The sequence below is a fragment of the Henckelia pumila genome, unplaced genomic scaffold (genome assembly GCF_033568475.1).
Source record: "Henckelia pumila isolate YLH828 unplaced genomic scaffold, ASM3356847v2 CTG_525:::fragment_3, whole genome shotgun sequence".
NCBI lineage: Eukaryota > Viridiplantae > Streptophyta > Magnoliopsida > Lamiales > Gesneriaceae > Henckelia > Henckelia pumila.
The window spans coordinates 2,511,609-2,538,721 of NW_027331857.1; the positions used below are offsets into that span (position 1 = coordinate 2,511,609).

At 31.2% G+C, this 27,113-nt stretch overlaps 2 protein-coding genes across 2 annotated transcripts; both read right to left on the reverse strand.

Moving 5' to 3' along the window:
* Positions 1-2,026: 2,026 nt before the first annotated feature.
* On the reverse strand, positions 2,027-5,687 carry LOC140873151 (probable polygalacturonase). Its single transcript, XM_073276138.1, has 5 exons — positions 4,666-5,687; positions 3,699-3,819; positions 3,187-3,435; positions 2,791-2,944; positions 2,027-2,700 (listed from the first exon to the last, which is right to left on the reverse strand). The coding sequence occupies exons 1-5, from the start codon at positions 5,164-5,166 to the stop codon at positions 2,175-2,177; spliced, it is 1,551 nt and encodes a 516-aa protein (XP_073132239.1). The 5' UTR covers positions 5,167-5,687; the 3' UTR covers positions 2,027-2,174.
* A 19,605-nt stretch (positions 5,688-25,292) lies between these two features.
* Positions 25,293-26,561, reverse strand: LOC140873101 (protein trichome birefringence-like 16). The gene is made up of 3 exons (XM_073276082.1): positions 26,477-26,561; positions 25,879-26,074; positions 25,293-25,731 (listed from the first exon to the last, which is right to left on the reverse strand). The coding sequence occupies exons 1-3, from the start codon at positions 26,559-26,561 to the stop codon at positions 25,293-25,295; spliced, it is 720 nt and encodes a 239-aa protein (XP_073132183.1).
* Between the last annotated feature and the right edge of the window lie 552 nt (positions 26,562-27,113).

Here is a 27,113-nt window from a genome sequence, read left to right on the forward strand (position 1 = left end):
TTTAAAAAAAAATATCAAATAGATACTCCTATACAAAAATTGAAAAAAATTGGTTATTTCAATTATATTAATCTACTGCTTTATATATTGATTTGGAAAAACTACATCTATTTTAGTAAATATGAAGGGACAAAAAAAATTATAAATTAAACTGTTTTTTTGTTATATAAGATTGAAATGTTATTTGGAAGCACATCTTCAATTTAAATATCTATTTTCATATTTTTTTTTATCTTTCAAAATAGAAATTTGTATTTTTTTTGTAATTTATTAAAAATCTTCTCCAAATCATATTCTCCCACTATTATAAAATTCTCTAATTTTTAGCATTCCATTCTCAACCATTAAAAATATAAAAATAAATAAATAATTATGTAGTGTATAATTAAACCAAATTCAATTAAAAATGACTCGATTTAAATAATTATGTAATGTATTATTCAACTCATTATTTCCCTTTGTATTTTCCTCAAAATTAGTAAAAATACAATAGATAAATTAGAAAAAAGGAGAGAAAACTTGAAATATTTTTTTATAAAATATTTATGAAACAAATAATTTTTTTTAAAAAAGATAATTTTACAATTTTGGATAATGACATTTTCATAGGTAATGTCATTCTCCACAACTAATCTCCATCGGAGAATCTCGGTATCACTCTCTAATTAATAGAGGGTGCAAATGGAAAACAATTGGAGGAGTTTCAGTATTCGATCGGATCACTATTTTGGTTCATGAATTGGATGATAATGGATTAATAATATAAGGATTTTAAATCAATATACTTAGATTAAACAATGTGCATGACATTAATCCTTGAAAGAACTTGAACCAAGCATTGAACAAAATAATGATTATTAATCAATCAATGTGTTATCATTCACACCAAACGGTTGGGCAGATTCTATGTCAAGGAGGGCATACATTGCCGTTGGAGATGCGATGTTTGATATAACATATTACACAACCAAATATGAGATGATTTTCTCACATTTTGTAGGAGTTAATCATCATAATCAGACCATTGTTTTTTGTTGTGGTTCGGAAGCTTTGCCGAGATCGGAGGCTCCAAATTTTTTGAAAAATTCCGCATTATTTTAATATTTTTTTAAATATTAGAGGTTAAATGAGGGTCGTTTTAGTTGGTTCCAAAAGATCGTTTGATTCCTAAGCTCAGTTTATATTACCGGATATATTACCTCATATATCATTTGGTGAACTCCACACACACACACATATATATATATATATATATATATATTTGAATTCATATTATTATATAAACATATCATATAAAAACTCACCCAAAAATTTATAGAGCATAGAATGAGTGAGCCTTGATTGATGATTCATCGATCAAGTGGACCACTAAAACGTAACGTAACCTAAAAGTAGAACCATAATAATTTACTTGAATGACAAAACTTCAAAAATCGTACTTTCATAGCCAATTAAGGATTTTTTCCACGTTTCATATTGGCCAAAAACAAAGAAACACGATAATAATAATAACACAAAAAACAAAAGACATGTGGTTTTTTACCAGGATGAGGCTCAATCGAGAGCAACTAAAAAAAAAAATAAAAAATCAAAGATGTACATTCACCATAGTGTACATGATACTCATTCAAAAAATTACCGTACCAATTCTTTTATTATTATCAGTGTCTCGACGCAAGGGTTGTGTGCTTTTTCAGTCTAGTTTTGTATATAAGTCGTTTTTTTTAATTTTAAAAAGGGTAAACAATTAAAAAAATAAAATGAAAAAATATATTGATAAAGGGTCTTTTGAAACTTTTGAAATTGGAAATAAAAAAAAGAAAGAAATAGTAAAATAGGAAAAAAAAAACACTAAAGAAAAAAAAGTCATACTAACCATAGCAACGGCGGTCTCGCATGCAGAGGTTTATTATATATGGATATTTTTTTATGATGATAAAATTAGAAATAATTGCTATTGTTTGATGTATAACGAATAATCCTCAACGTATGTAAATGGACAAATCATATAATAAATAGACTCGCTTAAAAAAATGTTGGTAAAAAAAATCGAAAACATAATCATTTATCAATCATCTACTACTTCACCAACTACTTCACCAACACAATCAGGCGAATAACCTCAATAATTTCATCTTAAAATAATGACGATGTGCCAACCAAAAAAAAAAAATTCAAAAATCATAATCAATATCTGACATATTATGAGCTACGGATGGCCTAACCAATCGTCCCCTCTCATCATACAAATCCAGATTTTCACATGGAGCGGGGAACACCGCTCCTACAACGCGTCCCTGCACATAAGAACACTGGAAAATGTGTTTCTTTTTATAGGTTATCCCCACAGACATGTCCTGGAAACTCACATTCCATATGGGAATATCTCCACTCCCATGTATTCGTACCGGAACTCGAACCCCTTCACCGTGAACCGAGGTGTAACTGATATCTTCAAGTCGAGGGACAGCCTTAGGATCGAACCCCTTGTCCGGATGTTCGTTGTACTCGGTTTTGATGACGATTCCCACACGAACATTCTCAAACGTCAGGTTTCTGTATGCAATGTGTTTAACGTATCCTCCTCTTCCAGGGGCGGTTTTGATCCGAACAGCTCGCCTGGAGTTCCACACATGGATGTTTTCTATGGTGACATTCGACACTCCACCAGACATCTCACTGCCTATTGATATACCGGCACTGCGAAACAAGGTGTTCGTTTACTATCAGAATAAATCATGAAAAACAGGCGTGCACGGCAGGTGGTACATACACGAATATATCACTAACCTGACCATGGAGCGAACGACGAGGTTTCGTATAAGTATATTTGTTGAGGGTCTTCCATAAGCGATCCCGTACTGATCCCAACCACTCTTTATTGCAACGGCATCGTCCCCAACACTTATGTAGCAGTCCTCAATCACCATATCTTCACACGAATCTGTTCGTCCAGAGTCAATCATCTTAGATCAGAGAATCCATGAATCCAGCAAATAGATAATTGGATTCAATGAAGAGAAAGGCTTCATAAATTTCAAAGTTGGCTTCAATATCCTCACACAATCACAAAACATACTATAATCAGATAATGCAGTATTGGAGCTAGTTATATAACAACAATCTGAAAATACAGAACTTGCCCGTTATTAACGATAAAGACAAAAGCAAAGAGATTAAACTTACCGGGGTCTATGCCATCGGTATTGGGAGCTCCAGAGATGGGAGACAGTATTGTTACATTTTTAATCGTAACATTCTTGCAGTCATAAGGATGCAGAGTCCAGAAAGGAGAATCACGTAATGTTATGTTAGATATCAGAATGTCACTAGACCACATGATTTGAACGAGTGGTCCTCGTGTGTGACTAAGAAGCTTTTGCCTAAACTTCTTCCACCATGCTTGACCCTGACCGTTAATGGTGCCGTTGTGACCTGTTATCAGGAATTACATGTAGGTATTATCAGATGACAAATGTATAATTATATTTGAACAAACATTTTGGCACCCCATGAAGTCACGTTCATTCAGAATCATATAAAATCAGTTGCCATTTGGAATTTCCAGTGGTACTATACTATGTCGCACGCCATGGAAACACACAGAGACAGAACATGAAGAACTTATGATGGTCCTATGAGAAAAACTAATTCCCTCCTTCCCAAAAAATCCTGAAGTTCATTACTGAAATGCTGACCTGTAATTACGATGTCTTTGAGATTTTGTCCGTGGATTAAACTTCCATATCGAGGGCCTGGATGCTCTCTCCCATATCCATATGATGGCAATGGAGGCAAGAGAGGCCAATATCTCTCATCCTGCAGGATATCTCAGAGTTACAGAGTATGAAAATAGCACTGAGCACAGATTATAAGAACAATAAAATGGTAACCTTGAAGAAAGAAGATATGTGCAACTACGAAAACATCCAGCTAATCAAGCAAACGCCTTGACATTGAAACCACACAGTATCATCAAAATTTGTTTCTTACCCCATACTACTTATTCCCAGATGTTAATAAAAACATGTTTAGTAAAATAAAACCAATTCTATTGAGCATGAAAAACGGCGATGAGTTTAATTTCCAATTTTTGCTTCTCCTTCCAATCTTACACATCCAAATTCAACCACTAAAATTTAAGCTCTTATAAACAGAATAAAATAAGCCGCTCGGCTAATCAGCAATGAGTCAATGACCATGCTTGGCCTCACAAATCTGCCGAAGACTTTTAAAGTAATGTCATGAATTTTTTTATACACTTTTAGCGCACAAAGAAATCATATTAGTTTCTCAAGAAAAGTATTTGGCATCTTGGAAGCAGGTGAACATTTAGTTCAATCCAAAAACTTTATCTATTAGGACTGAAAGCATCCCAAACTTAAGCACGAATACACAACTTACTGCTCGGTGGGTGCTGATTTGAAGCACTCCGATTTTTCAAAATTTAGTTTAAGTTCTTCGACATTTAAAATTTCAATGACAAGATACATTCTCAATTCCAAGGCAAAAAAAAAAAAATCACCATGTATGATATATATGAGCTGAAAGGAACTAGTAAAACATTTTTTTTAAAAAAAATCCAACACCTAATGGGAAGTTTCAGACGTTTAGAATGAAATATGTATGAGAAATTCCAAGCCTAAAGACTTGAAAAGGACTCACATCGATGCCGAGAATAACAGCATCCTCAGCAAGGAACAAAGTCATATGACTCGTGAGATTAAACGGCGCCGTAAGCCAATAACCCGGCGGCACATTGAGTTGACCTCCACCCCTCTTCCCGAGTTTCGAAATCGCCTCCACAGCCCTCTCAAACGCCGCCGTATTCACCGTGACCCCGTCTCCCACCGCCCCAAAGTCCGTCAAGTTTAAAGCAACCGGACGCAGCCGAGGGAACTTCCGCGGCGAAAACCCTCTCCGAAAACTGAACAGCCGTCCGGACGCCGCGTTCCTCTGCCAATAAAACACAAGGAACAAAAGGGCCAGCCAAAGTGCTGCCAGAACGGCCTTGTGATTCGAGAAAAGCGCGGTGGGGATCCAGCGGCGATTGTGGTGGTGGTGGTGGAGGTAATGAGAGGATGGCGGCGGGTCCCACCATTTCCGCCACCAAGATGGCTGGCTTGATGTGGATGTGGACGTGGATGGTGATGCCGTCTCCACCATCTGGATTCAGGCAGTTGTGTATCGAATTCTGATTCGAATCAAGGTCATGTAGGATTGGTATTGGGCAAGAAACATCAAAATCTTGGCAAGGTGAAGAGTCTGGATCAGCAGCAGACTCTACAACATGAATGATTGGTGGGTGAATGAATCATGTGTGAGATTCAAGCTGGGTACCAGGTGGGTTAACGTCCTATTACCTACCAGAAACTCCATATTACGCTAAACAAATCATGGATCCATAATCAATATAGAATCCACATTTCCAACAAGGTTTAAAAGCTAATTCTTGAGTAAGCAATAGATTTTGTCTCCTAAAATTAAGAGAAATCATTACTAGTTACTAGTTTAATATATAAAGGAGAAGGGCTAATATTGGTCCATGTATTAGTGATCCTTAGTATGTGTAATGGTTTATGTAGCATAGCCATTTGGATAGTGATCCTTAGTATGTGCAATGGTTTATGTAACATAGCCATTTGGATCGAGTGAGCACTCTAGTCAAGAGTTATGGTGCAGCTAAAGTAAACAACATAGAGTTTCTGCAGCGAATGTGTATGTTGAATCATCTGGCAATTGACATCGATGATTTTTTATAATAATATATCGTCAAATAGTTAAAACTTGGGAAATTTTTCCCATTAAAAATGTGACTTTAGTACATTTTGGATGATAGTGTATAAAAATCAAGTTTAGATTTTTAACTATATTTAAATAAGTAGGAAAAAAGAAACTAATTTTATGCATGTAATTGATAAATAAATATACCATGAATGATATACCAAAGGGGCCACACAAATCTAACTACCCGTCACACTCATATGACATCGGGATTCGAGTTTAGAATGAGATGTTGGTTCAAAATCCAATTATAATTACATATGATTAATCTGTAAATTCATGAATTGGTGGAATCACTTAAAAATTCCATAACAGACTCTGAATGTTCCACTCGAGAAAAAAATAGAATGTTACGTACACGACCTTCGTTTGTATGAAAAACATATTGTATATTAATATAAGTCAACAATTAGTGAGAATGAAGTAACAGTTCAAATAACTTGTGAGCATAATCTATATGGTGATCTTCCCCACCAACAGTGCATTTTCGATTAGCTGATGACTGAATATAATTCTGAAACAACCCCAGGAACTATATTTGCGCAAACAAAATTTCATTCCAAGTATCCAGAACACCCGGTAAGCGCCAACGCAAGCAATCACGTGCCCCAGGCGCAGGGCGGTCCTAAGGAAAACGAGGCCCCAGACGAAGTTTATATCATAGGGTCTCTTACATTAATTTGAAAAGTCAGATATAATTGAGCTGTATAAAATTATCCTTCATATTTCGTAATCATGAATTTTTCATAAAAAAATCACAATAAATTATCAACACTTACAGTTCAGGTGCAAATTCAATTTATATATATAATTTAGTTATTCAAAATTAAACTAAAAAAACCCAATTTTCAAAATTAGGTTTCAAAAATTGTGCTTCCAATCCACGATTTTCAACCTTGCATGGAATTAACAACAAATATTAACATAAAATAAAATTAAATTTAACGACTCATAAATCAAATTTTAGCAAAACCAGAGATAGAGAAAAAATCGTTCAAACAACTCAAGCTAAGAACTCGAGGCTAGGAAAATCAATGATCACGAAAGGGTGATGTGGAGCGATGCTCGACGACAAACAAACCATAATGAGAGATGATTAACAGAGCAAATATTGAATATATAGCTTTGTACGTGCGTGAATATTTTTCGATATTTTGCATAATAATAATTATAATTTTTTAATTTTCTCAAAAAAAATTATAATTTTTAATAATTAATTATACCTTATTAATATATAATAATTAAATAATATATATATATTAACAATTTTAATAAATTGGGGGCATCGCCAAGAGTGGGGCCCTGGGCAAAGGGGGCAGGGCCGCCCCTGCCCAGGCGTTGCATTAATGCTGCAACGTGAAATATGACCCTTGTCTCTAAGCTGAGACAAAGCCGTGATATCTCCTGTAGTGAGAGGATCACCTGATTCATCTTGAAAAACTTTCTTGCCACTTGTTAGGGAGGTAAGATTTGGCCGCTCGAGCGCGGCCCTCTTCTGTTTCATCGCGCAATATTTTTGAAAAATTCATAAATTGAGTTCTAACCGTCAGATTGAAATAAAATTTTTACAGTAGCTTTAAAACATCCTAAAATACAATCTGAATGGTGAAGATTGGATTTAGATCAATCTAGAATCAAAAATAAATTTTGGACCATTATATGTTTTGTGATTCCTACTTGTGTCACTTTTTCATGCTCAAACCTTTCTTTTCTCCATCTTTTACCTACAACCAACCAAAAATCATGATGAGTCATTCGAATGCAACAAACATTCAAAAACTACATACGAATGACCTTAACAAAACAAAATCATGCAAAATAAATGCAAAATAATGCAACAATGTCAACTGTTTATAGCCTATAGACATATCTCATTCAAATCATATGGTTCACTCACGCTTCATCTAAAAACTATGCTGAAAAGCAAGTTCATTTATATATCAACAAACCTCCATCCATTCAAGACAAGCACGACTAAAGAACAAATATGCCTTCAGCTCATAGTATGAGCCTCCATACACATTCTGTCCCTTGAAAAAAGTGATTGGTAGGTTCAACTAACATCACAGAATGCCTAAAACTACTCCACGATACATATTAACAGGGATCCAATTCTCATCATGAAATGAGTAATATGTTACAACCAATGCCAAATCATTGATCTGCTGTTTGTTGTTACACTCGTAGTGGACATTGGACATATATGTTCATCCAAGGAATCAAGGTGCTCTCGCTCAATTGAATATTATTGAATTGGAATATTACTATCAATGTGTTCTAGATTTTCGTACAAATTTAATGTGGAAAAAAATTCAGAAGGTCCTATGTAAAACATAGCACCTTCTGGTGGCCACACACAAGTATAAGGCAGAACAAAATATGTCGTTTTGGGTTGGTGCATCTGTACTTACAGCTCCTGTAGATGAGCTTGGCGCGTACTTTGTACAAAAGAGATATCAAAACAAACACGTATCATCAAGAAAACACAAGCCTGTCAAAAGAGATTACTCACAGTCTCGGGCCGTGACTCCTGCCGTGTCGGGACCGACTCCAGGTGTGGCGAAGTAGTAGTAAAGGGCTCCAGTAATCCAAAAAACGACGAGTATAAATGGAGAGATATCAAGAAAACACCATGTATCATACTATCATCAAGAAAAACAATTCTATGAGTACTCACTGTCTGGGGCTCAGCCCGTCGTATCTCCAACTCCTACCGTGACTCCTGCCACAATATTTTTTCTTATTTATATAATAAATTAACGTATATGATGTTAGATCAACACCACCATAATACTTTTAGCTCTATAATTGAATATCAATGATATATATGTGCCCCATTTTAAATATATAATACCAATTTTTGAAGGAATTGTGCTAAAATTATCATATTTTGAGTAAATTATCTTATTATTATGATCATTAATTACGTGTAAGACACACATAATTATAATAAATGTTTTTTACACTTATTTACTCATTTTATGTGTTGTGTTGGATCACCACGTCGTGTAGCTGTTAGACGGTCAACCTATGGCAGGGCCGACTTGCCGATCAAAAGCCCACCATTTGGCTGATTGAGGGCAGGCCGGCCCACCATCCCGATGTGTTGGAAATCTTCAACTCATTCCAAGGTGGGTTGCTGGTTAGGCGGGCTGGCCCACGGATTGACTCATTACAAATAAAAATCATTATAATTAATTATAAATTTAATTTCATAAATAAATATTAATAGACACATATTAATAAAATTTTTAATTATTAATTTCTTACGTGTATAATTTTATATAAAGTAATTATTACAAAAAATTCCCAACGTTCATTAAAAAATATATATATCACAATAATAATAATAATAATAATAATAATAATAATAATTCACCACGCCCGTGGACCAACCCAAACACGCCGTGGACCAACCCAGACACGCCGCAGACTAACCCACATAGGCTTGCGATCCGTGTGGGTTGACCACCTAGGCCCACCTTTAGTTGAGTTTCTTAAATTGTATGGAAGGCCGGACCAGGCCGACCCAACGAGTCTAACCCAAACCGACGACACAAACACCACCACCACAATACTCTTCTAATTTTGTACTTGAATATCAAATATATGTGCCCAATTTGAAATATGCAATACCCATTTTGGATGAATTATGCCGTAATTAAGATATCGCGTGTGATTTGATAAAAAATATAAAATTTTATAGTTGAAATCGTTTCGAAACTTTATAATTTCCAGCTATAAAAATCAACGGGTTATACTCAAATTGTCAAGTAATGTACCCAATTTGAATGAAATAATATTGCAATTGTGATATATAATGTACAAATTAATTGTAATATTTTGTGTCAATAATAATGTTGTTTGTACCTATGTCTAGGTTCTTGGTATTTAAAAATCATGTTAAATATTTTTTCCCATTTTTAACTAGTAAAAATAGGGAATAAAATGAATACAAAGATGATTCTCGTCTCATATACATTAATGCTCAAATATCCATGTTTTATACTCAGTTATAGCCATATTATATGATATTTTGAGTCATTATGTTCGAATTTTCATAATTGTGTTAATAATATAGTTGATGCATTATTGTGTTTGGTAGACTAAAATCATGGTACTAAGTTAATTTCTCAACTATTACACATCAAATATATGCATGAGTTAGTAATAATACAAAGATGATTTTGTACATATTTATGCTCAATTGTTGCCACCATTTACTATATCTGTAACATAATATACCCGAATTATCATATTTTATGCCAATAATACTGTTTATATGATATTGTGTTTTGTAAACCAAAATATCGATAATAAGTTTATTGATATCTTCTTTTAACTCATTAAATATTCATATGAATTAGTAATATATAATATCTAGTAAATATGGTATAATGTAGCTATAACGTGATAGGACTTCGTGTTTGTTATAACAAATTACAGCAATAAGTTCATTTTTCCCGCTCTTACTAATTAACTATGCATATGAGTTAGTAATAAGAGAAATTAATGTGCATACTTTATGAGTTAGTTACTAATGTGGACATAACATAATTTAATCTCAATATTATTCATTTAAATTTGGGTACATATATAAGCTAGATGTTTGAGTATAAATTCTGAGAGACATCATTGGTTGTCTAGATCCAAATTAACGTGCATACTTTATGGGTCAAAGATAGAAAAATAAATGTTCACTATGATTTTTATTTACCAAATAAATTACACTAACAACATTATTCTTGACACGAAATATGCTAATTTCATTTTTCCCGCTATTATTAATTAAATTTGGTATAATGTGGCTATAATTTGATAGGGCTTTGTCTTTTAAAATTAAGAGAAATCATTACTAGTTACTAGTATAATATATAAAGGAGAAGGGCTAATCTTGGTCCATGTATTACTGATCCATGTGTAATGGTTTTATGTAGCATAGCCCTTTGGATCGAGTGAGAACTCTAGTCAAGAGTTATGATGCAGCTAAAGTAAACAACATAGTGTTTTTGCAGCGAATGTGTATGTTTGAATCATCTGGCAATTGGCATCGATGATTTTTTATAATAATATATCGTCAAATAGTTAAAACTTGGGTAATTTTTCTCATTAGAAATGTCACTTTAGTACATTTTGGATGATAGTGTATAAAAATCAAGTTCAGATTGTTAACTGTATTTAAATAAGTAGGAAAAAAGAACTAATTTTGCGCATATAACTGATAAACAGGGACGGAGCCACCCCAAAGGCTGGGGTGGGCTCCAGCCCTGATTAGTTTTTTTTTAAGTTATTAAAAAAGTTTTAAAATTTTTTATTAGGTTTGATGTGTTTTTTTTTATTGGGTTTCAGCCTTAGTTAAGACAAAATAATTTTTTGGTCATTAGCCCATTGAATTTATGTAACTCATTAAATTTCATTAGCACATTGAATTTTTTTATCACATTAAATTTAATTATTCCATTAAAAATAACATTCATGTAAATACATGACTCATTAATCAATTTTTCTATTTTTTTCTCACCTCAAAAACGATTAATAGCTATATAGTCAAATTTAAATATCTCCTTAATGACAAATTTTATTGCTGAAAATTTGTTAATTCTTAAGTTTATTTTTTTGGATAAGTTAATTTTATTTATGCTGATACATTTTGTTGAATTCTAAAACTATTATTAAGATTATGTTTGTGTTTTGCATTTATTTGTTTTGTCATCGATTTATAGCTTGTATATTAGTTCTATCTCATTACTTGTATTGTTCAAGAAAATGATTCACATAATTTTTTTTTTATGATCATCTTGCATTTTTTTTTCTTTTTCGTTGGGCTTTTTGGGACTTTATTGTTATATGTTGGATGTATGAAATCAGTTAATTTTCTAAAAAGTTAATTATATATTTATTTCATAATAAGCTGATTTTTCTAATTGAAATACAATGACGACGAACAACCCGTTAAAAGACAGTTAGCCCAGGGTCGAAAAAATTTCTGGCTACGTCCCTGCTGATAAATAAATATACCATGAATGATATACCAAAGGGGCGAAACTTTGGTGGCAAATCTAACTACCCGTCACACTCATATGACACCGAGATTCGAGTTTAGAATGAGATATTGGTTCAAAATCCAATTATAATTTCATATGATTAATCTGTAAATTCATGAATTGGTTGAATCACTTAAAAATCTCATAACAAGCTTTGAATGTTCCACTCGAGAAAAAATTAGCATTTTACGTACAATTGACCTTCGTCTGTATGAAAAACATATTGTATATACTATAAGTCAACAATTAGCGAGAATGAAGTAACAGTTTCGAATAACCTGTGAGCATAATCTATATGGTGATCTTTCCCACCAACAGTGCATTTCCAATTTTTTGATTCTGATTACCTGATGACTGAATATAATTCTGAAACAACTCCAGGAACTATATTTGCTCAAACAAAATTTCATTCTAAGTATCCGGAACACCGGTAAGCGCCAATGCAAGCAATCACGTGCCCCACGCGCAAGGAAGTCCTAAGGAAAACAAGGCCCCGGGCAAAGTTTAGATCAGAGGGCCTCTTACATTAATTTAAAAAGTTAGATATAATTGATCTGTATAAAATTATCCTTCATATTTCGTAATCATGAATTTTTCATAAAAAATCACAATAAATTATCCACACTTATGCAAATTCAATTTATATATAGTTAATTTAATTATTCAAAATTAAACTAAAAAAAACAATTTTCAAAATTGGGTTTCAAAAATTGTGCTCCTAATCCACGAATTTTCAACCCCCTGCCTGGAATTAACAACAAATATTAACATCTAACATAAAAATTAAATTGAACGACTCATAAATCAAATTTTCGCACAACCAGAGGCAGAGAAAAAATCGTTCAAACAACTCAAACTAAGAACTCGAGGCTAGGAAAATCAATGATCACAGAAGGGTGATGTGGAGCGATGCTCGACGACAAACAAACCATAATGAGAGATGATTAACGGAGCAACTATTGAATATATAGCTTTGGACGTGCGTGAATATTTTTTGATATTTTGTATAATAATAATTATTATAATTTTTTAATTTTCTAAAAAAAATATATATTTTTTATAATTAATTAGAAATTATTAATATATAATAATTATATATTATATATATATTAAAAATTTTAATAAATTGGGGACCCCACCATGAGTGGGGCCCTGGGAAAGGGCCCTGCCCCCCTGGGACAGGGCCGCCCCTGCCCAGGCGTTGCATTAATGCTGCAACGTGAAATATGACCCTTGTCTCTAAGCTGAGACAAATCCGTGATGTCTAAGCTCCTGTAGTGAGAGGATCACCTGATTCATCTTGCAAAACTTTCTTGCCACTTGTTAGGGCGGTAAGATCTGGTCGCTCGAGCGCGGCCCTGTTCTTTTCCATCGCTCAACATTTTTGAAAAATTTATAAATTGAGTTCTAACCGTCGGATTGAAATAAAATTTTGACAGTAACTTTAAAACACCCTAAAATAAAATTTGAACAGTGGAGATTGAATTTAGATAAATCTAGAATCAAAAATAAATTTTGGACCATTAATGCTTTGTGATTCCTACTTGTGCCATATTTCCATGCTCAAACTCTTTCTTTTCTCCATCTTTTACCTACAGCCAACCAAAAATCATGACGAGTCATTTGAATGCAACAAAAATTCAAAAACTACATATGAATGACCTTAACAAAACAAAATCATACAAAATAAATACAAAATAATGCAACAAGTTCAACTGTTTATAGCCTATAGGCATATCTCATTCAAACCATATGGTTCACTCACACTTCATCAAAAAACTATGCTGAAAATCAAGTTTATTTATCTATCAACAAACATGCATCCATTCAAAACAAGCACGACTAAAGAACAAATATGCCTTCATCTCATCGTATGAGCCTCCATACATATTCTGTCCCTTGAAAAAGTGATTGGTAGGTTCAACTAACATCACGGAATGCCTAAAACTACTCCACGATACATATTAACATGGATCCAATTCTCATCATGAAATGAGTAATATGTTACAACCAATGCCAAATCATTGATCTGCTGTTTGTTGATACACTCGTAGTGGACATTGGACATATATGTTCATCCAAGGAATCAAGGTGCTCTCGCTTCACTTGAATATTATTGAATTAGAATATTACTATCAATGTGTTCCAGATTGTATGTACAAATGTAATGTGGAAAAAAAAATTTCAAAAGGTACGTACTATGTAAAACATAGCACCTTCTGGTGATCATAGAACAGAAAAATTCTGTTGTATGGCCACACACACAAGTATAAGGCAGAACAAAATATGTCGTCTTGGGTTGGTGCATCTGCACTTCCATCTCCTGCAGATGAGCTTGGCGCGTACTATGTACAAAAGAGATATCAAAACAAACACGTATCATCAAGAAAACACAAGTCTGTCAAAAGAGATTACTCACCGTCTCGGGCCGTGACTCCTGCCGTGTCGGGACCGACTCCTGGTATGGCGAAGTAGTAGTAAAGGGCTCCAGTAATCCAAAAAAACGACGAGCATAAATGGAGAGATATCAAGAAAACACCATGTATCATACTATCATCAAGAAAAACAAGCCTAAGAGTACTCATTGTCTGGGACTCAGTCCGTCGTATCTCCAACTCCTACCGTGACTCCTGCCACAATATTTTTTCTTATTTATTTAATAAATTAACGTATATGATGTTAGATCAACACCATCACAATTTTTTTAGCTCTATAATTGAATATCAATGATATATATGTACGCCATTTTAAATATATAATAACAATTTTTGAAGGAATTGTGCTAAAATTATCATATCTTGAGTAAATTATCATATCATTATGATCATTAATTACGTGTAAGACACGCATAATTATAATAAATGTTTTTCACACTTATTTACTCATTATATGTGTTATGTTGGATCACCACGTCGTGTAGCTGTTAGACGGTCAACCTATGGCAGGGCCGATTGGCCGATCAAAAGCCCACCGTTTGGCTGATCGAGGACGGGCCGCCCACCATCCCGTTGGGCTGGAAATCTTCTACTCATTTCAAGGTAGGTTGCTGGTTAGGTGGGCTGACCCATGGATTGACTCACTACAAATAAAAATTATTATAATTAATTATAAATTTAATTTCATAAATAAATATTAATAGAAACATATTAATAAAAATTTTAATTATTAATTTCCTACGTGTAGAATTTTATATAAAGTAATTATTACAAAAAATTCCCAACGTTCATTAAAAAATATATATATCACAATAAAAATAAAAATAATAATAATAATAATAATAATAATAATAATAATAATAATAATAATTCACCACGCCCGTGGATCAACTCAGACACGCAGCGGACTAACCCACATAGGCCCACGATCCGCGTGGGTTGGCCACCTAGGCCCACCTTTATTTGAGTTTCTTAAATTGTATGGTAGGCCGGACCGGGCCGACCCACGAGTCTAACCCAAACTAACGACACAAACACAAACACCACAATACTCCTCTAATTTTGTACTTGAATATCAAATATATGTGCCCAATTTGAAATATGCAATACCCATTTTGAACGAATTATGCCGTAATTAACATATCGCGTGTGATTTGATAAAAATATAAAATTTTATAGTTGAAATCGTTTCGAGACTTTATAATTTCCAGCTAAAAAAATGAATACTCAAATTGTCAAGTAATGTATCCAGTTTGAATGAAATAGTACTTCAATTGTGATATATAATGTCCAAATTAATTGTCATATTTTGTGTCAAGAATAATGTTGTTTGTACCTATGTCTAGGTTCTTGGTATATAAAAATCATTTTAAATATTTTTTCCCCATTTTTAACTAATAAAAATAGGTAATAAAATGAATACAAAGATGATTCTCATCTCATATACATTAATTAATGCTCAAATATCCATGTTTTATACTCAATTATAGCCATATTATTATATGATATTTTGAGTCATTATGTCCGAATTTTCATAATTGTGTTATTAATATAGTTGATGTATTATTGTGTTTGGTAGGCCAAAATCATGGTACTAAGTTAATTTCTCAACTATTACACATCAAATATATGTATGAGTTAGTAATAATACAATGATGATTTCTACATATTTATGCTCAATTGTTGCCACCATTTACTATATTTGTAACATAATATACCCGAATTATCATATTTTATGCCAATAATATTGTGTTTTGTAAACCAAAATATCGGTAATAAGTTTATTGATATCTTCTTTTTAACTCATTAAATATTCATATGAATTAGTAATAATATCTAGTAAATATGGTATAATGTGGCTAAACGTGATAGCCGATAGGATCTTCGTGTTTGTTAGAACAAATTATAGCAATAAGTTCATTTTTCCTGCTCTTACTAATTAACTACGCATATGAGTTAGTAATAAGAGAAATTAATGTGCATACTTTATGAGTTAGTTACTAATGTGGGCATAACATAATTTAATCTCAGTATTATTCATTTAAATTTGGGTACATATATAAGCTAGATGTTTGAGTATAAATTCTGAGAGACATCATTGGTTGTCTAGATCCAAATTAATGTGCATACTTTATGGAGTAACACTCTTGTGAGATTGTCTCATCCATGAAACGGGTCAATTCTACCTATATTTATAAAAATAAGTAATACTTTTGACATAAATTGTAATACTTTTTAATGGATAACTCATATAAAAGATCTGTCTCATAAATATGACCATTGAGAACGTCTCATACAAGTTTTTGCCTACTTTATGGGTAAAAGGTAGAAAAACAAATGTTCACTATGATTTTTATTTACCAAATAAATTACACTAACAACATTATTCTTGACACGAAATATGCTAATTTCATTTTTCCTGCAGTTATTAATTAAATATGGTATAATGTGGCTATAATTTGATAGGACTTTATGTTTGTTAGAAAAAAATATCAGAAAATTACTTTTTTGATCATGTATGTTTGTCACTTTGCGATTTTGGTCCTTTATATTTTTCGATTTCAGTTATGTCCGCTATCTTTATTTTTTTGGCAATTTTAGTCCTTTTTCCGATGTGGCGCTGACGTGGAACCAATTCAATGCTGATGTGGAGCTGACGTGTACAGTGCCACGTCACCATTTTCGAAGAAAAATGACCGAAATTGCCAAAAATCGGAACATACAGGACTAAAACTGAAATGTGAAAACATAAAGGACCAAAATCATAAAATGACAAACATATATACTGGACTAAATTTGCAATTTTCCCAAAAAATATAGCAATAAATTTATTTTTCTCGCTCTTACTAATTAAATATACATATGAGTTATTAATAAGACAAAAGTGGTTCTCAAATATATTTAAGCTCATATTTTATTGTTGTATAGTCAATTGTATCTACGTTATACTGCATTTACAATACATTATGCTTGATTTATCATATTTTGTGTCAATAATTTTGTTGATGAGATCATGTGTTTAGTAGATCAAAATCATGACAATAAGTTTATTTTTTTTAACTCTCACTGATAGTAATATATGTACATGAGTTAGTAATAAAAAAATATATTTCCCCAAAAACATATGCTTACTTAGGGGTGGGTCGGTACGGTATACCGAGTTTTTCAACAAATATTGTATATCGTACCGAAATATTCGGTATTGGAAAATGTGACATCGATATAGTACCGAATTTTTGGTATACCGACGTTAATGTTCGGTAAGATATAAATTTTATACCGATATTGTACCTTAATTTCGGTACGTTACCGATGATAAACCGTTCATACCGAAATGTATTTGGAAAATTTTTAAATTATATCTGATAAAATAGTACATGCATGCGCTTGAATCATGAAAAAAGTTATTTGGAAAGTCTTTGAATTATTTTTTATAGTCATAGATTTGAAATTCAACAACAAAAAGAAAAGCTATATTATATTATCTAATTTATTTCAAAAGCAAAGATTGTAAAATAAGAGTACATCCTCTTTCTTCAAAACCAGTACAGTTTTAAGCAAGCCACTCAAAACTGGGTTTGAGCTTAAAAATTCCACTTATGCAAACAAATTACTCTGAAAGCAAAAGACATTAACAATGGTCAGATAACTAAACATCAGTTATTTTCATACAAACATCTCTTCCAAATATTCTTTGAATAGTGCATACCTTTGTCGAGTTTCTGCACAGTCTTCAATGTCCCAGGTACCTCAAGCATATTTCTTATATTGTTTGGAGGAGATGTTTGTATGAAAATAAATATTTTTTTCAGGCTCCGTTTCACCGTGTTTTAGTAAAAAAAATTTATACAAAAATTTTTTATTTTTAAATTTTTTAAAAATAAATACTTTTAGATTAATTTTTAAGAATGAATACGTGTTTATACAACTATTATATAAAATATTTTAAATTAAAATAAAATATTTTTAAAAAAAAATTTTATGAATAAATACGTGTTTATACAACTATTATATATAATATTTTTAAATTAAACACTTAAGTTATATTTGGAAATGTCCTTTAAAACATTTGTAGAGTTTTATAAATGAAAAAAAAATTAAATATGTGTTTGGACAAGTTAGAGTTATCTTAAAACTAGAAAGATATTTTTTAAAAATATTTTATAAAGATTTTATTGAAACATATATTTTAAATTTTTTCGACGTATAAAACATTAAAAACATTTACAAACGCCTTGATATTTTTAAATTTCAAAGTTTGCTTGTTTGTTTGTTTTTTTTTTTTTTTATATATATATTTTCAAGTTTCACCAAGTTAATACTGAATTTTGTTAGTCATATGTATCTCTTTAGGAACTTGGAAGCCGTGAATTCTACCATATCACAGTCCTTGGGTTGCCATCGTTATTTTTCATAGTCAAAGTTTTTCCGCTGTGTGAGACGACAAGACCACGTGGGGGACAACCATTGTTTACAATCATATTCAGAATACAGAAGACGACTACTTAGAGATCAATTTACCTTTGACATAATTACAGCTTGTAAATTGTAAAATTTAAGCAAGGTCTACAATATCATGAAATATATTTCAACAATTGTTCGAAACAACTGTTCATTATATTAAAGATCCATCGACACATGATACAAAGTAGACAACACAAATGGACAATTAATTAAATAAGAAACCAAAATCAAGTCCATTTTTTTAAAATGCTAGATTCCCTTTAATATTATTTGTTTGCTCTCCACAGGGATTGTAGGAGCTCATCCAAAATCTATTTTTCTTAATGCCTTGATAAGTAATCCATGTACTATATGTTTGCAATAATAATTTCATGCAATCAAGTTGGTACATCTATTAGCAAGCCCTTCCTTTCTAGTAAATTAGGTCATACTGAAAGAATGAGTGTATTTGGATTTAGATTTTTTACTTTTCGCTGTTAAATTTTGATTATATTTTGCTTAAGTTAAAGGCATGCTTAATTAGCTTCTGATTAGTAGGTAATCTGAGTTAGGTTGCAACAAAGCATGTTGGGACAACTATCAGAACGTGACTAAGGCAGAATATTCATCGTAATAAATGACGATGAAGTTGTAACTGGAACTCATCCTAAGTGAAATAAAGATGAATTTGAAGTTTGTTACAACAGAAATAAGCAACGAATTCTTGACAAAATAAAAGTTGTTTGCAGAAGTTGTCGCAACATGAGAAGAAACCAAAGTGCAAACAATCATAGAATATATGATTAAATGGAAAGTTCATTATCTATAGTGATTTTGAACACAAAAGTTGTACATATGACCTTGAAATGAGAGATATGGGTACAAAGAATGTGATATATTGAACTAAGATCACTAAAACATGTGAAAGAATTGTCCTCACACATTCTCATTACATTGAGATGGTGCTAATAAGAGTCGATGTTTATGATCTTGTTCATATCGAACTCCAATAGATGCAAATCTACAATTGGATAAGAAAAATGGAGAACCCATATAATGATTTCATTATTCAAGTGTAATTAAAAGTTTGATGTACGTCACAAACTGTACACATTTGGATATTGGTTAAAGGTCAACAAACTTAAATATGTATATGAGATATATAATATCATTAGAAGGCTATTGTGACGCAAAATTCATATTGGACACAAAAGACTTGGTTGAGGAACCATTGTGTATAACTCGATCTTTTATAGAATCATAGTTTATAGCCATGAATAAATTCATCAAAGAGGCTACATGATTGATAAATATGTTGAAGGATATCTCATATTGATTAAAGCTAGTGTTTTCCATGATAATATATTGTAATGGCCAAATGATCATTGGAAAGACACGGAGCTATGAGTACATGATATGTCACCACTCGTTGATCGTAAACATAATACCATTAAGCAGTTGATCTCTAATGAAATTATCTTAGTCGACATTGTGAAATGCAAAGATAAGTTGATGGATGTGTACACAAAGTTTTGAGTAGAAATCAAAATACGGCTTATCAAGGAGAATGAGACTAAAAATCTACGATCAAAACGATCTTAGCGGAAACCCAACCTTGCTGAAGTGAGATCCCAAGATCTTGGTTCAATGTGACAACGATGTTATGAGATTTGTTGCAACAGCAACTGAGACAGACTTTGAAATGAAGTTTTCTTTTCATTCCTAAGGTGAAAACGTGCTGCTTACCACATGTAGTGAGGTTAAGCTTATGCTTTTAATGATTTTTATACTTGAAAAAGTCGGGTATGGTAGGATATAGAAGATCACTTATGTAAGTGTGAAGACGAGCCGCTTTAATGAAACATTTATCAATCCAAGAGCGTGTCCATGGCTAAAACGGACACAACCATGAGAACTAATAAGATGTGATAAATGTTATTGTGTTGATATTGTTGTCTTGGTTTACACAAACGGCTGGGTATTCAACACATCGCGTTCACTAACTAGCTAATAAATTCGATGGTATTTTACTATAGAAGGTTCAAAGGCAAAAGCTATCTCTCCCGATGCAGTAATCTTTCGTTTGAACTTTTTAAAGTGTATGCATTTCATACATGCATTAATTTTCATTCATGTGAGGGATTGTTGGAAATTTGGGTTGTGTACCCATTTAGAATTGATAAAATATTTGTGATGAAATTATTTCTCGATTATCAATTAAGGTGAATGAGAAATTTATAAAATATTCACAAATAATTATTCGGATTTTATCGAGTGAAAATATTAAATCGAAAAGGATTATATATTATATAATATATAATTAAATAAACACAAATGCTTACGTCGTAATTCAAATTTGAATTTGAATTGTGAATTGGTGGTTTGATGTGGCACCTCTTCAATGAAAGAGATACCACACCAATTTAGTAATATATGACCGAATGGTCACTTGTGATGTGGCATCCCTTCATGGAAAGATGTGTTCTTTCATTCAAGTTTTTTCACATATTATATATAGAGCCCTACATTCTGCAAAATGGTTGTTGTTAGTTGTTAGATATTCTGAACCAGAAATTAAAGTTCAGTTTCGTCCAACATATTTCTGCACTCTTTTTCGTTCAATATTGTCATGAAATTCAAAAAGCATCTTAAAGTTTATCTGATTTTGTAATTTGGAGTGCTCCTATTACAAAACAAAGTCTTTGTATCTTGGGAGACGATTGTCATATTCTATAAGCACCGTGTGTGGGGTAAATTTGTCTTAAGGACGTAGAGTCTAGCTCTAGTCTCGACTTAAAGTTTTATGTTCTTGTCTTGTCTTGTCTTGAGTCGTGTTGCAACATATTTCAAAACACAAACTGAACAATCTCATTTTTCACAGTAATCCAAACCCAACAAACATACAACTTGCTAAACCAGGATCAAAACAAAACAGAATCAAATCAAGCGAAACAGTAATAAAAAATGGAGTATTGAAACTACAAAGGCAAACCATTTATCCAAAACATCACTTTCACTTTCTTAAAAGTTCTTGATTGTATGTACAAATTAATGAAATGTGGCTACAAAAAAAGAAGAATTTAGAAGGTTTTATGTCTTCTGTTGGCCATACAATAGACAAAATCTGTTGTACGGCAACAAACACAAGCGTAAGGAACAAAAAAATTTTGTGTGTCCCAGGTTGGTGAACTTAGATATTTTGTCCATAATGTTCTAGATCTTTTCGCACGAACATAGAACCTTGATATTTATTCACAATGTTCTAGTTCCTTCTACATGGACCTAAGAACCTTCAATCCTCTTCTCAACTTATACAATAAGATTTCAGATGCCACCAAACCTCAGTGACAGCTTTTTTGCCCAGTTCTATTCGTGTCACGCGTCGAAACTGTTTGACTTTATGATTATTCACAAACATATTATTTTATATAAAAATAAATTATGTAAATTAAAATGGCATTGAAAAGTAGCATGCATAGTTAAATATGATATGTAATTGTTATACTTCTAAATTTACTCCAAGGTTGGTTATTATCTATTTTTTATTGTTCATTAAATGACTTATATTAAATGAGATTGTGATTGTTAAAATACATTATGATATATAATATTTTATTCATATTTATTTAAAAATATATTTCATTAGTTTAATAAAATTTGGTTAAAAAAGATTATTTAATTAGAAATTATGATTAACTTTTATGATGTTAATTCTAATTATCTTAATTAATTTATTTAATTTTTATTATTTTATTATTTCTAATTGTTATCATCTTCCATCAAAACGATTTTCCATATATATTTATTTACAATGTTTTGTATATATTAAATTGGTCAATTGATTGAAATCATTATTAGGATTTAAGTTGGATAATTGATTTGTAGAGAACATTGGTATTTTGGTTTTATGATATATTCACGCATATATTATATTATATACTTATTACTGTTGTCTCAATTATATATGTGATTGCCCCAAATATATAAACTTGTATTATATTTAGCAATCTTTTTTCCATATTACAACAATATATTTTCTACTCTTTTAATAATATATATCCATATTAACTACATGTTAAAAAACATGCAATAATTTTTTTAATGAATTATATAGGGATATAATATGAAATTTGTATCTAATTTGATTTTTCGATGATTTTTTAATGTGTGTTAAAAAGATAAGATTATATAATCAAAACATATGCAATATATAATAAAAACAATGATGTAGATTCAAATGATATTTAAAAGTTAATAGATTTAAATATAATATATAATTATTTCACTCTTAAATATTCCCCTTTGGTTTATTATTAGTTTTTACTGAAGAGTTTATATGAAATAAGATTGTCATAATGATATGAATATAATATTTATTTCCTTTTTTTTTTACAAAAATATGATATTAATTTAAAAATTATTTTGGTTTAAAAATAAATATTTAATTAGAAATTATGAGTAACTTTTAAGATGCTAACTCCAATTATGTTAATTAATATATTAAATTATTATTATTCATTTCTTGTTCTAATTGTTTTCAGTCATCAAAATACGTTGACATATTGTGTATGAATTTTTAAATTACATAACATACATAGCTTATTAATAATTAATTTTGAGGTAATTATAATGGATATAAATGAAAAAAAAAAGTAAATCAATCTTCATCACTCATGATGTAATCAATCACGTCAGTACTCTTATATTTGACTAAAATTTTAAATATCTTTTTCATCCTTATTTTTTATCTTAACTTTTCATAATTGTCTATGCATGGTTTTTAGCGATGCACAATTTGAGGACGAAGTGATAAATTCGCAATGAAATAAACTTTGCCCCTCTATTTTCTTGTTTTGATATCACTTGTATGTAGTATATGCAGATAAATTGATTAAGAAGAAATATTAAAGAAATATTATCTTTAGTAATTAATTTATATATTTTTTAAAATATATTATTTTATATAATTAATAGTTTATATTATCATCATTGTAATAATTTAGTCATATCTTAAATATTTTTTTCTTAATCATTATTATATATAAATGATAGTTTCACTAAGTATTATTTTATGTTAATTAAAAGTTTTAATTATTATTTTAATTCTCATTCTAAATTTATCATATTAAATTAGTGTTTTGTTGTCTTTTTTATCAGTTAAAAATTAACATCAAAAGTATGTAATTCAGATAACTTACAATAACTTTTTTAGTTATAAATATTTCATTATTACTCATAAGTATACCTCTCCATTTTTTTAAGTCATGTTTCTGTTATAAAACTTATAATGATAAATTTTACGTCCTAATTATTAATTAATAATTAGTAATAGTAGTAGTATGAGTAGTAAAAAGTTCAATAAAATACTAGTAGTAAAAATATATATAATGAAATGCGCTAAATCTTAGCAAAATCCGTTGTTAATATTATTTTTTTTATGACAGAAATAATTGAGTTTGATTTGTAATGAAATATTTTATTTTTTGTTCTATTATATTAAAACATTAAAATCATTAATAATATTAACATTTATGGTGATTCTCTATCCAGAAATTATCTAAAAACATATTTTATTGAAATTTTAAAATGGATAAAAATTTCTAAAATATTTAGTTATTTTTATTATGATAGCGCAAAAAGTATGTTTATTTCTTCATTTGTTACACTATTACAATTTATACATAGGCTATAGCTCATATTTAATATGATAATTTTAAACAAAAATAATTGTCTTCTTTTTTTATTTTATTTTTTCTTTATTAGTATCTTAATATTATATTATCATAATCACAAGATTTTTTATCCTTCTTAATTTATCTCATACTTCTACATTAATTTTCGAAAAAAAAATTATTACATATTAAAATTTACATGCAGCTCATTATGTGTTTTAATATGATAATTTCAAACTAAAAATTATTATCTTTTTCTTATTTAAATTTTTTTTCTATTTATTTACACATCTTAATATTACATTATCCTAATCAAACGAGATTTTTATACATCTTATTAAATTACCTCATGTCTCTACATTTTTCGAAACAAAAAATTATCACAAAAAATTATAAGAATTATACTTTCACAAAGGATTCAACAATAATCTAATGGAAAAAGTGAGATTTATTGAGAAAAAGTAGATGATAGTACTTTATATATATAACAACATTTTCTTCTCATTCTTTTTAAAATGAATTTATGATAGTTAATGGTACTTAATATCTCAATTCGATTCAAAATTTTCCTTTATTGCCCTTTTCTTTTCCTTGTAAATGTCAAACCATGAATGATATACCAAAGGGGCCAAACTTTGGTGACAATTAATCTAACCGTCTGTCACACTCATATGACACCAAGATTTGAGTTTAGAATGAGATGTTGATTCGAAATCCAATTATAATTACATATAATTAATCAGTAAATTCATGAATTGGTGCTATTGGTAATGGTAACTCGAATCTTTTAAACTCTATAGTAGTTCAAACAGCATGTTTTTTTATTGTTTTACTAGCAGTTAGGGGTAACTATTACCAACAATGCATTTTCGATTAGCTGGTGACTGAATATAATTCTGAAACAACTCCAGAAACTATATTTGCGCAAACAAAATTTCATTCCAAGTATCCGGAACACCCGGTAAGCACCAATGCAAGCAATCACGTGCCCCAGGCGTCGCATTAATGCTGTAACGTGAAATATGACCCTCGTCTCTAAGCTGAGACAAAGCCGTGATGTCTAAAAGTTTAACAATGGTTCCATTCACTGCTCCTGCACTGAGAGGATCACCTGATTCATCTTGCAAAACTTCCTTGCCACTCGATAGAGGGGTAGTATTGTCACAGGTACCTCCAGTGTTCCATTCTCCGTTGAAAAAATGTCTCGGAGATATGGATCGGAAAAATGCTTTGAGGCCTGGAAATTTTGGGAGCTGAGTGTTCACCCATTCGACAATACTGTGAACCTTAAATTTTTTTGCACTCGCGATATTTGCAATCTTCCTATCGGTGTTGGGAACGCCACCAACATACATGCATCATAGTGAAGAAGACAAATGCTGATGCATGGACTAAAGTGGACACCTTTTTGACACCATTCTCACAACTTTGTTATTGAACCATAGAAGTAGTATTTTTTGCATTTTCAAGTAAATACTGAACTTTGTTAGTTATACGTACCTCTTTAGGAACTTGGAAGCCAAGAATTCTACCATATCACAGTCCTTGGGTTGCCATCGTAATTTTTCATAGTCCAAGTCTGTCCGCTGTGTGAGACGACAAGACCACGTTGGGGACAGCCATTGTTTACAATCATAGCCAGAATATAGAGGACGACTATCATCAGAGATCCATTTACCTTTGGCATAATTACAGCCTGTAAATTTTAAAATGTAAGCAACGTCCGCAATATCATGAAATGTATGTTTCAACAATTGTTCGAAACAACTGTTCATTGTGTATTCCCTTAAACAAAAATTTTTAAAATTCCTTTGTCTGTGATAGTGCCAAAATCCACTGGCTATCAAAGACATGGATCACAAGGAAAAGCAGATTAGACTTGACGTTAGTTCATGATCTGACAATAAAAAATTTGTTTTTTTTAAAAAAATCCTCTTTTCTCTAATATCATATTGATTGAAATCATATACGAATACAATGGCATTGACATTACTTTCATAATTAAACAATTCTCTCCAGACCAAAGCTTGAATTAACTTCACAGTATCAGCGATCATGGTCGTGAAATCGAATTGAGATCATTAATAGGGACACATACCTCGATTAAGCTCCAAGACAAGACTTTGAGTTGGGTCGAAAGAGGTCAGAAATGTGGTCTTCTTCCATGTCAATGCAAGCATCATTGCACAATACACCAAACCAAGGAGGATAAAAGAGACTTGTTGAACTTTTAGTCCATATATGCCTCGCTTCATCCTTGGCAATCCTAGTGAAAGAGATTCAAATTCACCTCAATATCAAAACAACAATCACTAGTTCACAAGCACTTCAAATTCAGCATGTAAAACATACAACAGGGGCTTTAACTTGCCGATGACGTGTAGCTTATCTGACATCAAAGTTCCAGTGTGGAGAACCAATTATAACGAAAATCCTCTGATCTCTCAATTCCCAAAAAAAAAAAAAGGGGGGGCTTTAACTTTACCAGTTGACCTTATAAGATGAAAACCAAGATAAGGCCAAAATGAAGACCCATGATGAAATTATAAACAGCATTATTGACCTTCTTATATTTGGTTTATATAAGAACTGGTAATGCATTCAGTCAATAATTATGACCTGAAATTAGTTCAATTTGTTTTTCCTTCGCTGTTGTGTTAGATGAATGTAAGTCACAAAGGTACCGTTTGAAGTTAAGGATGAGATAAATAATGTAAAGATAAGTAATATATTGT

Excerpts from the sequence above, each read along its gene's own strand:
- LOC140873151 (XM_073276138.1), bottom strand. The coding sequence starts at position 5,166 with ATGGTGGAGACGGCATCACCATCCACGTCCACATCCACATCAAGCCAG. Across the intron at positions 3,436-3,698 it reads CAAAGACATCGTAATTACAG|GTCACAACGGCACCATTAAC; the intron begins GTCAGCATTTCA and ends TCCTGATAACAG. Across the intron at positions 2,701-2,790 it reads GTCGTTCGCTCCATGGTCAG|TGCCGGTATATCAATAGGCA; the intron begins GTTAGTGATATA and ends CTTGTTTCGCAG.
- LOC140873101 (XM_073276082.1), bottom strand. The coding sequence starts at position 26,561 with ATGATGCTTGCATTGACATGGAAGAAGACCACATTTCTGACCTCTTTC. Across the intron at positions 26,075-26,476 it reads TGTCTTGGAGCTTAATCGAG|GCTGTAATTATGCCAAAGGT; the intron begins GTATGTGTCCCT and ends TAAAATTTACAG. Across the intron at positions 25,732-25,878 it reads GCTTCCAAGTTCCTAAAGAG|GTATGTTGGTGGCGTTCCCA; the intron begins GTACGTATAACT and ends ACTATGATGCAT.